A 12,027-nucleotide genomic window follows, 5' to 3' on the forward strand; every position below is an offset into this window, starting at 1 on the left:
TGGCTTCGGCACTGCATCCTCAATGCAGAACAAGTGCTGAGTGATCGGGGCGTTCATACCTCCATCATGCAGCACTTCACTCTCTGGCCGTGTCTGTCTGCACATTGCCGGAGAAGGTGGGCGGGCCTGAACTAGCTCCGGCTGTCACATGACTGGAGCTCGTGCAGGCCCCGCCCACCTTCTGGCACCACTGCGCTCCTCTGCAGTGCATCGGAGGAAGTGACTCTGGTGTCTTCTATCAAGGCAGGTAAGTATGGGATCGTGCGGAAAAATCTGCAGGAATAATTCACATGCTGCAGATTTTCCCGCAGGGAAATCCGCTTTATTTGTGCTGCGGAAAAAAACACAGCATGGGCACAGCACTCCCCAAATGCCATAGAAATGGCTGGGGATTCGCTGTATTGCGGATTTTTAAAAAATCCGCGTAATATCCGCAAAAAAAATTGCGGCAAATTTTCCGCAGCGTGGGCACATAGCCTTAAGGTTTTGTTTTGTTTTTTTTTCTCTAGGATTGTCTATTGACAGTCCTTCTATAAATATTGCAGCACCATGGCTCAGCAGTCTTGGATTTAATTCCCACCAAAAACAATATCTGCAAGGAGTTTGTATGTTCTGTGTTTGTGTGTGTTTCCTCCGGGCTCTGTTTTACTCCCACACTCCAAAACCTATTGATAGGGAATGTAGATTGTGAGCCCCAATTAGATCAGTGATGTCTGTAAAACACTAGATTATGAAGGCACTGTATAAGCGAACATGGTAATAAAAATAAATACTGTATAATGTAATGCAATGACCCACAGACAGTAGACAGATCTATTAATGTGGAGTATCAAATGTAATGTTTCAAATTCTATATCGTTAACATCTGAGTGGGGCAGGGGTTCCTTCTATGTTTATAGAACTTGTGGCCTCTTGTTTTACGATTAAGCCCTTGGGTCTCATAAGCTATGCTAATAAGCTTGTTTTACTGTTTTTTGTTTGTTTTTGGTTTTTTTTTGTATATTTCTATCCATAGGGACATGGGTCTAGAATTATTTAGAACTCACATAATCAGCGATCAAAAAGTTCAGAACAAGACGATTGACGGCATTCTTCTGTTAATTGAGCGAGAAAGGAATGGAGAAGCCATCGACAGAAGTCTGTTACGAAGTCTTCTGAGTATGCTCTCTGACCTTCAGGTATGTTGTACTCGTTCATTTTGAAATTTTATTTCCAGGCTAATCGGCCTGGAAAATAACATGCAGCCTTATTATATGCAGCAGATCACCATGGTGAGCGAGGGAAGCTGTCAGGAGAATGCAGATTAGATATATATAGATATATATCTCTATTATAATATAATGAAAGAACACACAGGGTAGCACTGAACGGTGGAGGGCAGGTAGGATCTCAGAGGCCGTGTATGAGTATAGAGAAGGGGAGATCTGGCATACTGCAGGGGAATTCCACTCTACTCCAAATCAGTGTGTGCCAGGACAATGGAGAAGTGATCTCCCATGAGGAGAAAACCTTACAGGACTGAAGCTTTACTGATGCATCAGCACTATTGAAGGCTCTAACATATCCAACATGTATTCCTGGGAGAGATGCCACACTTGAGAAGGCTGAAACTAGAACTGGACTTGTAAACTGCGTATCAGGGGGCCCAAAAATGAATCCATGGATATTGCAAATTGAAATGTGTTAAGGGTTGTTCCAATAGTCTGTCTTAGAGTGCATCACTACTGACCCCCAGATTCCTACTGTGCTGAGGACAGTGAAGTACGCTTTTGAAGATTGACAGATCAGGCCAGCAGCATCGTTGTGCTGTTGGTACCAATTGTTCCCTCTCCCGGGCTCCTGTCGGAGATGGCGTTACCATTGTGCGCTCTCCCGGGCTCCTGTCGGAGATGGCGTTACCATTGTGCGCTCTCCCGGGCTCCTGTGGAAGATGGCGTTACCGTTGTGCGCTCTCCCGGGCTCCTGTGGGAGATGGCGTTACCATTGTGCGCTCTCCCGGGCTCCTGTGGGAGATGGCGTTACCATTGTGCGCTCTTTCGGGCTCCTGTGGGAGATGGCGTTACCATTGTGCGCTCTTTCGGGCTCCTGTGGGAGATGGTGTTACCATTGTGCGCTCTTTCGGGCTCCTGTTGAAGATGGTGTTACCATTGTGCGCTCTTTCGGGCTCCTGTCGGAGATGGCGTTACCATTGTGCGCTCTTTTGGGCTCCTGTCGGAGATGGCGTTACCATTGTGCGCTCTTTCGGGCTCCTGTGGGAGATGGCGTTACCATTGTGCGCTCTTTCGGGCTCCTGTCGGAGATGGCGTTACCATTGTGCGCTCTTTCGGGCTCCTGTTGGAGATGGCGTTACCATTGTGCGCTCTTTCGGGCTCGTTACCATTGTGCGCTCTTTCGGGCTCCTGTCGGAGATGGCATTACCATTGTGCGCTCTTTCGGGCTCGTTACCATTGTGCGCTCTTTCGGGCTCCTGTCGGAGATGGCGTTACCATTGTGCGTTCTCCTGGGCTCCTGTCGGAGATAGTGTTACCTTTTGTGCACTATCCCAATGTCAAAGGATCCCACACCCTTAAAAGGGAATATCCAGTTTTCTTTATGCACAGGTCAGTTTGTGGCAGTGCACAAAATAGTGTAATGTGGAGAATCCCACTGGTAACATTGCGTAATATACACTGCTGATACAGTCGTCATATGGCCCCTCCTATACCATTTCATTCTTGCAGAAGACCCTGCTCTGACACTACACAACAACTTATTTTCTATTTGACTAATCCTTGGCCAAGTTAAAATGCTAAATATTCCCATCCACATGCCGAGGAATAAATCCATGTGGCAATCTGAGTATTTTGTGGATTATTAAATCTGTGGTACATTTATTCTTGTCAGATTTGTAATGGGATTACAAGGTGGTTTTGAAACATTTCTACATGGTTCCTCCATGTGCGTAGGTCATTGAGGACACCGTGTCAGTGGCCATTATTGCCCCACTCCCTGTCGGCACACTAATCACTGTGGGCCCCATGTGTACATACATCTATTGTTCTTTGTGACTTGAGTTTACACTTGTATTCCCACTTCATTATTCACCATACATTTATGACTTTGTGCCATTCTTTTGTAGATTTACCAAGATTCATTTGAGCACAGATTCTTAGAAGAAACAAATCGGCTGTATGCTGCTGAAGGCCAGAGGCTCATGCAGGAACGAGAGGTGAGTATGTATTTTTATAGGTTACCATCAAAATATTAACTTTGTCAGGTTAGTGAAAAAAAGCCTTTAGATTACTTATTTGCATTAATCCCTGCCTTTTTGGGTAAAAATGTAAAAAGGGGGGTGGGTTGTCCAAGTAGTGGACAACCCCTTTAAGAAAAATGGACTCAAAATTCTTTCTTTTTTCATACATCACATACATGCTCTGTCATGTTTTGTATATACATTAGTGTAGGGTTTCATTTTCTTTTTCGCTCCTAATTGGGAGACCCAGACAATTGGGTGTATAGCTACTGCCTCCGGAGGCCGCACAAAGTACTACACTTAAAAGTGTAAGGCCCCTCCCCTTCTGGCTATACACCCCCCCGTGGGAGCACGGGTCCCTCAGTTTTTGCTTTGTGCGAAGGAGGTCAGACACGCACGCATAGCTCCACTATTTAGTCAGCAGCAGCTGCTGACTATGTCGGATGGAAGAAAAGAGGGCCCATACAGGGCCCCCAGCATGCTCCCTTCTCACCCCACTTTCTGTCGGTGGTGCTTGTTAAGGTTGAGGTACCCATTGCGGGTACGGAGGCTGGAGCCCACATGCTGATTCCTTCCCCATCCCCATTAGGGCTCTGGGCGAAGTGGGATTTTACCGGTCTCCAGGCACTGAGACCGTGCTCCATCCGCAGCCCCTGGAGAAGCCGCTGGATATGGAGCTGAGTATCGTCAGGGACATGGCCCTGCTCCGTCAAGGTACTCTGTGTCCCCGTGCATACGCGCGCACACCGCAGTATTGCTGGGTGTGTTAGTGCGCCGGGGACAACAGCGCTGCTGCGCTTGTGCCATTTCCTCACTTCAGCTTAGCTGAGTGGGTAGACTCAGGGAGAACGGTCGCGCCGGCCGCTGGGACTGCGACGCGGCTGGGACTTGTGGTGCGCCGGGGACTTCCGCGCTGACCGTGCATATATCACGGCCGCGCTTATTACTACAGTCCCCGGCTTTTGCGGCCTAGTTCGTTCGTTCCCGCCTCCGCACCTGCCAGTCAGGAGGAGGGCGGGACGCTGTACAGAGCATCAGCGCTGAGGGCTGGAGTCTTTTTTACATACTCCAGCCCTCACACCAGGCACAGTAGGACGCAGTTTCCCGCACTTTGTTTGTGGCACGCCCACGGTCCGCCCCTCTTCACAGAACGCCGGCAGCCATTCCTGCCTGCATGCTGAGCTGCAGAGGGGAGACGGGGAGACCCAGACACGGGATTCTACGGCCTCATACCCGCTGTTCAGCGGGCGGTAAGCAGCCCTCAAGGGCTCACCCCCACTTGTGCCGTTTGTATACTGAGTATTTTGTGTTTGCAAATACTTTGTACTGTACGGTCGCTGGTGATTCTCGGCTATATACCCTCCTAGATTACAAGGAGGCAACAGCATGTCGTCCGCAAAACGCAAGGGTGCCAAGGCACAGACATTATATGCTGCCTGTACCGCATGTGGGGCTGCTCTACCGGCAGGTTCCACTGACCCCCATTGTGTGCAGTGCTCGGCCCCTGTGCAACTTGCACAGCCGGGGCCTCTGCTGGACGTGACCCAGGGTGTACCACCTGTGAATGCTGTCCAGGTGACAGGAACGGAGTTTGCAGCTTTTGCTGACAGATTGTCTATGACCATGTCAAAGATTCTTGAAACATTGCAGTCTAGACCAGTAACTCAGACCATGGACACTGTGGCATCATTGCTCCCTGGTCCCCCTCAGCTGGAAACACTTCCAAGCTCCGGGGGTGTCACATGCACCCAGGGTGACGATTCTGACTCGGACAACAGTCCCAGACAACCTAAGAGGGCTTGTTATGAGGGGCCCTCAACTTCGTCTCACTGGTCAGGATCCCAGCGGGACGAATCTATGGGTGATGAGGCGGATGTAACTGATCAAGATTCTGATCCTGGGACCGCTCTCAATCTGGATACACGGATGGTGACGCCATAGTGAATGATCTTAATAGCGTCCATCAATAGGATGTTAGATATTTCTCCGCCAGCTCCTCCTGCGGGAGGAGGCAGCTTCACAGCAGGAGAAATTCCATTTCAGATATCCCAAGCGTAAATTAAGCACCTTTCTGGACCACTCTGACTTTAGAGATGCAATCCAGAAACACCACGCTTATCTGAGAAGCGGTTTTCTAAACGGCTTAAAGATACACGCTATCCTTTTCCCCCTGACGTGGTCAAGGGTTGGGCCCAGTGTCCCAAGGTGGACCCTCCAATCTCCAGGCTTGCAGCTAGATCTTTAGTTGCAGTAGAAGATGGAGCGGCACTTAAAGATGCCACTGACAGGCAGATGGAGCTCTGGCTGAAATCCATCTATGAAGCTATTGGAGCGTCGTTGGCGCCAGCTTTCGCAGCCGTATGGGCACTCCAAGCTATTTCAGCTGGGCTTATACAAGTCGACTCGGTCACACATACATCTGCCCCGCAGGTGGCACCATTGACCTCTCAAATGTCTGCATTCGCGTCTTACGCGATTAATGCTGTCCTGGACTCTACGAGCCCGTACGGCGGTGGCGTCAGCCAACTCCGTGGTTTTGCGCAGAGCCCTGTGGTTGAGAGAATGGAAGGCAGATTCTGCTTCCAAGAAGTGCTTAACCAGTTTGCCTTTTTCTCGTGACCGATTGTTTGGGGAGCGTTTGGATGAAATCATTAAACACTCCAAGGGTAAGGACTCATCCTTACCTCAACACAGACAAAACAAGCCCCAACAAAGGAGGGGTCAGTCTGGTTTTCGGTCCTTTCGAGGCTCAGGCAGGTCCCAATTCTCCTCGTCCAAAAGGACTCAAAAGGATCAGAGAGGCTCAGATTCTTGGCGGACTCAGTCACGCCCAAAAAAGACAGCAGAAGAACCGTTACCAAGACGGCTTCCTCATGACTTTCAGCCTCCTCTCTCCGCATCCTCGGTCGGTGGCAGGCTCTCCCGCTTTGGCGACATTTGGCTGTCACAGGTCAAAGACCGTTGGGTGAGGGACATTCTGTCTCACGGGTACAGGATAGAGTTCAGCTCTCGTCCTCCAACTCGTTTCTTCAGAACTTCCCCACCGCCCGACCGAGCCGATGCTCTGCTGCAGGCGGTGGCCGCTCTAAAGGCGGAAGGAGTGGTGACTTCCGTTCCTCTTCAGGAACAAGGTCACGGTTTTTTACTCCAATCTGTTTGTGGTTGCCAAAGAAGGACGGGTCCTTTCGGCCCGTCCTGGAATCTAAAGTTGCTCAACAAACACGTAAAAAACAGGAGGTTCCGGATGAATCTCTACGCTCCCGTCATAGCCTCAATGTCTCAAGGAGATTTCTTAGCATCAATAGACATCAAAGATGCTTATCTTCACGTGCCGATTGCGCCAGAGCATCAGCGTTTTCTACGCTTCGTTATAGGAAGCGAACACCTGCAGTTCGTAGCGTTACTTTCGGGCTGGCAACAGCCCCTCGGGTCTTCACCAAGGTCATGGCAGCAGTAGTAGCTGTCCTGCACTCGCAGGGTCACTCCGTGATCCCGTATTTGGACGATCTACTTATAAAGGCACCCTCTCAAGAGGCATGCCAACACAGTCTGAACGTGGCACTGAAGACTCTCCAGAGTTTCGGGTGGATTATCAACTTTTCAAAGTCAAATCTAACCCCGACCCAATCACTAACATATCTTGGCATGGAGTTTCATACTCTCTCAGCGATAGTGAAGCTTCCACTGGACAAGCAGTGCTCTCTGCAGACAGGGGTGCAATCTCTCCTGCAGAACCAGTCCCACTCCTTGAGGCGCCTCATGCATTTCCTAGGGAAGATGGTGGCAGCAATGGAAGCAGTCCCTTTCGCGCAGTTTCATCTGCGCCCTCTACAATGGGACATTCTCCGCCAATGGGACGGGAAGTCGACGTCCCTCGACAGGGATGTCTCCCTCTCTCAGGCAGCAAGGACTCTCTCCGATGGTGGCTTCTTCCCACCTCATTGTCAAAAAGGAAAGTCGTTCCTACCCCCATCCTGGGCGGTGGTCACGACAGATGCGAGCCTATCAGGGTGGGGAGCAGTGTTTCTTCACCACAGGGCTCAGGGTACGTGGACTCAGAGAGAGTCCACCCTTCAGATCAATGTTCTGGAAATCAGAGCAGTCTATCTTGCTCTGCGAGCCTTCCAACAGTGGCTGGAGGGCAAGCAGATCCGGATTCAGTCGGACAATTCCACAGCGGTGGCGTACATCAACCACCAAGGGGGAACACGCAGTCGGCAAGCCTTTCAAGAAGTCCGGCGGATTCTGACGTGGGTGGAAAACACAGCATCCACCATATCCGCAGTTCACATCCCAGGCGTGGAAAACTGGGAAGCAGACTTTCTCAGTCGCCAGGGCATGGACGCAGGGGAATGGTCCCCTTCACCCGGACGTGTTTCAGGAGATCTGTCGCCGCTGGGGGATGCCGGACGTCGACCTGATGGCGTCACGGCACAACAACAAGGTCCCGGTTTTCATGGCACGGTCTCACGATCACCGAGCTCTGGCGGCAGACGCCTTAGTTCAGGATTGGTCGCAGTTCCGACTACCTTATGTGTTCCCACCTCTGGCATTGTTGCCCAGAGTGCTCCGCAAAATCAGGTCCGACTGCCGTTGCGCCATTCTCGTCGCTCCAGACTGGCCAAGGAGGTCGTGGTACCCGGATCTGTGGCATCTCACGGTAGGACAACCGTGGGGCGGCTACCAGGCCGTCCAGACTTGCTGTCTCAAGGGCCGTTTTTCCATCTGAATTCTGCGGCCCTGAACCTGACTGTGTGGCCATTGAGTCCTGGATCCTAGGGACCTCAGGTTTATCTCATGATGTTGTTGCCACCATGAGACAGGCTAGGAAACCATCCTCCGCCAAGATCTACCACAGAACGTGGAAGATATTCTTATCTTGGTGCTCTGCTCAGGGAGTTTCTCCCTGGCCATTTGCATTGCCTATTTTTCTTTCCTTCCTGCAGTCTGGGTTGGAAAAAGGTTTGTCGCTTAGCTCCCTTAAAGGACAAGTCTCTGCGCTATCCGTATTTCTTTCAGAAGCGCCTGGCGCGACTTCCTAAGGTACACACGTTCCTGCAAGGGGTTTGTCATATCGTTCCCCCTTACAAGCGGCCATTGGAACCCTGGGATCTGAACAAGGTTCTAATTGCTCTCCAGAAGCCGCCTTTCGAGCCTATGAAGGAGATTTCCTTTTCTCGGCTTTCACAGAAAGTGGCTTTTCTGGTGGCGGTCACGTCTCTTCGGAGAGTGTCAGAGCTGGCGGCGTTATCTTGCAAATCTCCCTTCCTGGTGTTTCACCAAGACAAGGTAGTACTGCGTCCAATTCCAGAGTTTCTTCCCAAGGTGGTATCTTCCTTTCATCTCAATCAGGATATCACTTTACCATCTTTGTGTCCGCATCCAGTTCACCAATTTGAAAAGGGTTTGCATCTGTTGGACCTGGTGAGAGCACTCAGGATCTACATTTCCCGCACGGCGCCTCTGCGCCGTTCGGATGCACTCTTTATCCTGGTCGCTGGTCAGCATAAAGGGTCGCAAGCTTCCAAATCCACCCTTGCGCGGTGGATCAAGGAACCAATTCTTCACGCCTACCGTTCTGCTGGGCTTCCGACTCCTTCTGGACTAAGGCCCATTCTACCAGAGCCGTGGGTGCGTCCTGGGCATTACGGCATCAGGCTACGGCTCAGCAGGTGTGCCAGGCGGCTACCTGGTCGAGTCTGCACACTTTTACCAAGCATTATCAGGTGCATACCTACGCTTCGGCGGATGCCAGCCTAGGTAGACAAGTCCTGCAGGCGGCGGTGGCCCACCTGTAAGAAAGGGCTGCCTGACAGCCCGATCACGAGGTATTCTTTTACCCACCCAGGGACTGCTTTTGGACGTCCCAATTGTCTGGGTCTCCCAATTAGGAGCGAAAAAGAAGAAGGGAATTTTGTTTACTTACCGTAAATTCCTTTTCTTCTAGCTCCAATTGGGAGACCCAGCACCCGCACCTGTTTTTTCTTAGGGTATTTGTTTTTCGGGTGCACATGTTGTTCATGTTGATAAGTTACCTTCTCCGATATTGTTTATCGGATTGAATTTGTTTTTGACACAGTTATTGGCTTTCCTCCTTCTTGCTTTTGCACTAAAACTGAGGGACCCGTGCTCCCACGGGGGGGGTGTATAGCCAGAAGGGGAGGGGCCTTACACTTTTAAGTGTAGTACTTTTGTGCGGCCTCCCGGAGGCAGTAGCTATACACCCAATTGTCTGGGTCTCCCAATTAGAGCTAGAAGAAAAGGAATTTACGGTAAGTAAACAAAATTCCCTTCTTTGTTTTTTTTCCTCCCCTTCTTCATATGATGAATTCAAACAGTAGTAACCACTCTACATCTGCTTTCCTTGGTATTTTCTTTTTAGCAATATTTTTTTTTGTATGTTACAGGTCCCAGAATATCTCCATCATGTAAGCAAGCGCTTAGAAGAAGAAGCAGATCGAGTCATCACGTATTTGGATCAAAGCACACAGTGAGTGTCAGCTTTCAGCATTTTAGCTATAAATGTAACACTTGTGTAACAGAAAAATAAGATGTGTGTGAATAATGCTCTTGTGAGTACTGTATCAATGGGTATAGTTAATTCTAGTATCCCACAATGGATGTGGGTCCCCCTCCCCCATTAGCCCATCACAGCCTCCATGACTATGGGCTGTATATACAGACTTACAGCAGTCTCTAATGGATGTTCTGCTTGCACCGTAATGATCATTGGGGTATGTTCACACTTGCAAACTTTCCATTGCAGCAAAATCTAATTATTTTTTTTTTTGTGGGTAAAACATCTATAAGGCTGGGCCGAGTGTCTTTGTTTTTTTTTGTTTGTTTTCCCTTCTTCTCTTCATGCTGCTTATCTATTGAGATAGGCAAGGGGGGGGAAGCAGAAATAAATGACATGTTGCTTCTTTTCTCAGGCTGCTTTCACACTACATTTTTTTTTAACATGCGTCCTGAACGTTTTTTATTAACTCAAAAACGGATCCAGTGCAAATGCTTTTTCATTTCAATGCATTTGCAATGGAATTGAGTCAACATGCGTTCACATGCGTTTGCGTGCGTTATAGTGAGGATCCAGTGACTGTAGCGCTTTTGAGCTGCGTCCAAATACTGCACAATTGCTGGATCCTGACTATACTGCACGCAAACGCATGTGAACGCTGGCATGCTGATAGACAGGATCCTGCTTGCGCTACTGAGCATGCCCAGAAACCAGCCTCGGGTGATCAGTCTCTCTCTCCTTCTCTGTCTCTCTCTCCCCCTCCCTCTCTGTCCCTGTCTCTCTCTCCCCCTCCCTCTCTGTCCCTGTCTCTCTCTCCCCCTCCCTCTCTGTCCCTGTGTCTCTCTCTCTGTCTCTCTGTCTCTCTGTCTCTCTGTCTCTCTGTCTCTCTGTCTCTCTGTCTCTCTGTCTCTCTGTCTCTCTGTCTCTCTGTCTCTCTGTCTCTCTGTCTCTCTGTCTCTCTGTCTCTCTGTCTCTCTGTCTCTCTGTCTCTCTGTCTCTCTGTCTCTCTGTCTCTGTCTCTCTGTCTCTCTGTCTCTCTCTCTCTTCCCCTCCCTCTCTCTCTCTCTCTCTTCCCCTCCCTCTCTCTGTCTCTCTCTCTCTCTTCCCCTCCCTCTGTCTCTCTCCCCCCTCCCTCTGTGTGTCTCTCTCTCTCTCTCTCTCTCTCTCTCTCTGTGTGTGTCTCTCTCTCTCTCTCTCTGTGTGTGTCTCTCTCTCTCTCTCTCTGTGTGTCTCTCTCTCTCTCTCCCTCTCTGGTGTGTCTCTCTCTCTCTCTCCCTCTCTGTGTGTCTCTCTCTCTCCCTCTCTGTGTGTGTCTCTCTCTCTCTCCCTCTCTGTGTGTGTGTCTCTCTCTCTCTCCCTCTCTGTGTGTGTGTCTCTCTCTCTCCCTCTCTGTGTGTGTCTCTCTCTCTCCCTCCCTCTCTGTGTGTCTATCTCTCTCTCCCTCTCTGTGTGTCTCTCTCTCCCTCCCTCTCTGTGTGTCTCTCTCTCCCTCCCTCTCTGTGTGTGTCTCTCTCTCTCCCTCCCTCTCTGTGTGTGTCTCTCTCTCTCCCTCCCTCTCTGTGTGTGTCTCTCTCCTCTCCCTCCCTCTCTGTGTCTCTCTCTCTCTCCCTCCCTCCCTCTCTGTGTGTCTCTCTCTCTCTCCCCCTCCCTCTCTGTCCCTGTCTCTCTCTCCCCCTCCCTCTCTGTCTCTCTGTCTCTCTGTCTCTCTGTCTCTCCCTCTGTGTGTCTCTCTCTCTCTCCCTCCCTCTCTGTGTGTCTCTCTCTCTCTCTCTCCCTCTCTGTCCCTGTCTCTCTCTCCCCCTCCCTCTCTGTCTCTCTCTCTCTCTCTGTCTCTCCCCCTCCCTCTCTGTCTCTCTCTCTCTCTCTCTGTCTCTCTCCCTCTGTGTGTGTCTCCCTCTCTCCCTCCCTCTCTGTGTCTCTCTCTCTCTCCCTCCCTCTGTGTCTCTCTCTCTCCCTCCCTCTCTGTGTGTGTCTCTCTCTCCCTCCCTCTGTGTCTCTCTCTCTCTCCCTCCCTCTCTGTGTGAGTCTCTCTCTCCCCCCTCCCCTCTCTGTCCCTGTCTCTCTCTCTCTCTCTCTCTCTCTCTCTCTCCCTCTCTGTCCCTGTCTCTCTCTCTCTCTCTCTCTCCCCCTCCCTCTCTGTCCCTGTCTCTCCCCCTCCCTCTCTGTCTCTCTCTCACTCTCTCTCTCTCCCCCTCCCTCTCTGTCTCTCTCTCTCCCCCTCCCTCTGTCTCTCTCTCTCTCTCTCTCTCTCTCTCTCTCTCTCTCTCTCTCCTCCCTC

General features: G+C 50.6%; 1 protein-coding gene across 2 annotated transcripts in view; it reads left to right on the plus strand.

The window, feature by feature from the left end:
• Positions 1-12,027, plus strand: part of CUL4B (cullin 4B) — a 181,458-nt gene that overhangs the window by 51,991 nt on the left and 117,440 nt on the right. For both annotated transcript variants that reach the window (XM_075323898.1, XM_075323897.1), the window contains 3 exons: positions 1,016-1,178; positions 3,119-3,208; positions 9,640-9,722. In XM_075323898.1, coding sequence (XP_075180013.1) covers positions 1,016-1,178; positions 3,119-3,208; positions 9,640-9,722 — 336 coding nt within the window. The remainder of the gene's footprint in view (positions 1-1,015; positions 1,179-3,118; positions 3,209-9,639; positions 9,723-12,027) is intronic.

Source organism: Anomaloglossus baeobatrachus, chromosome 9 (assembly GCF_048569485.1).
Source record: "Anomaloglossus baeobatrachus isolate aAnoBae1 chromosome 9, aAnoBae1.hap1, whole genome shotgun sequence".
In the NCBI taxonomy this organism is placed as follows: Eukaryota; Metazoa; Chordata; class Amphibia; order Anura; family Aromobatidae; genus Anomaloglossus; species Anomaloglossus baeobatrachus.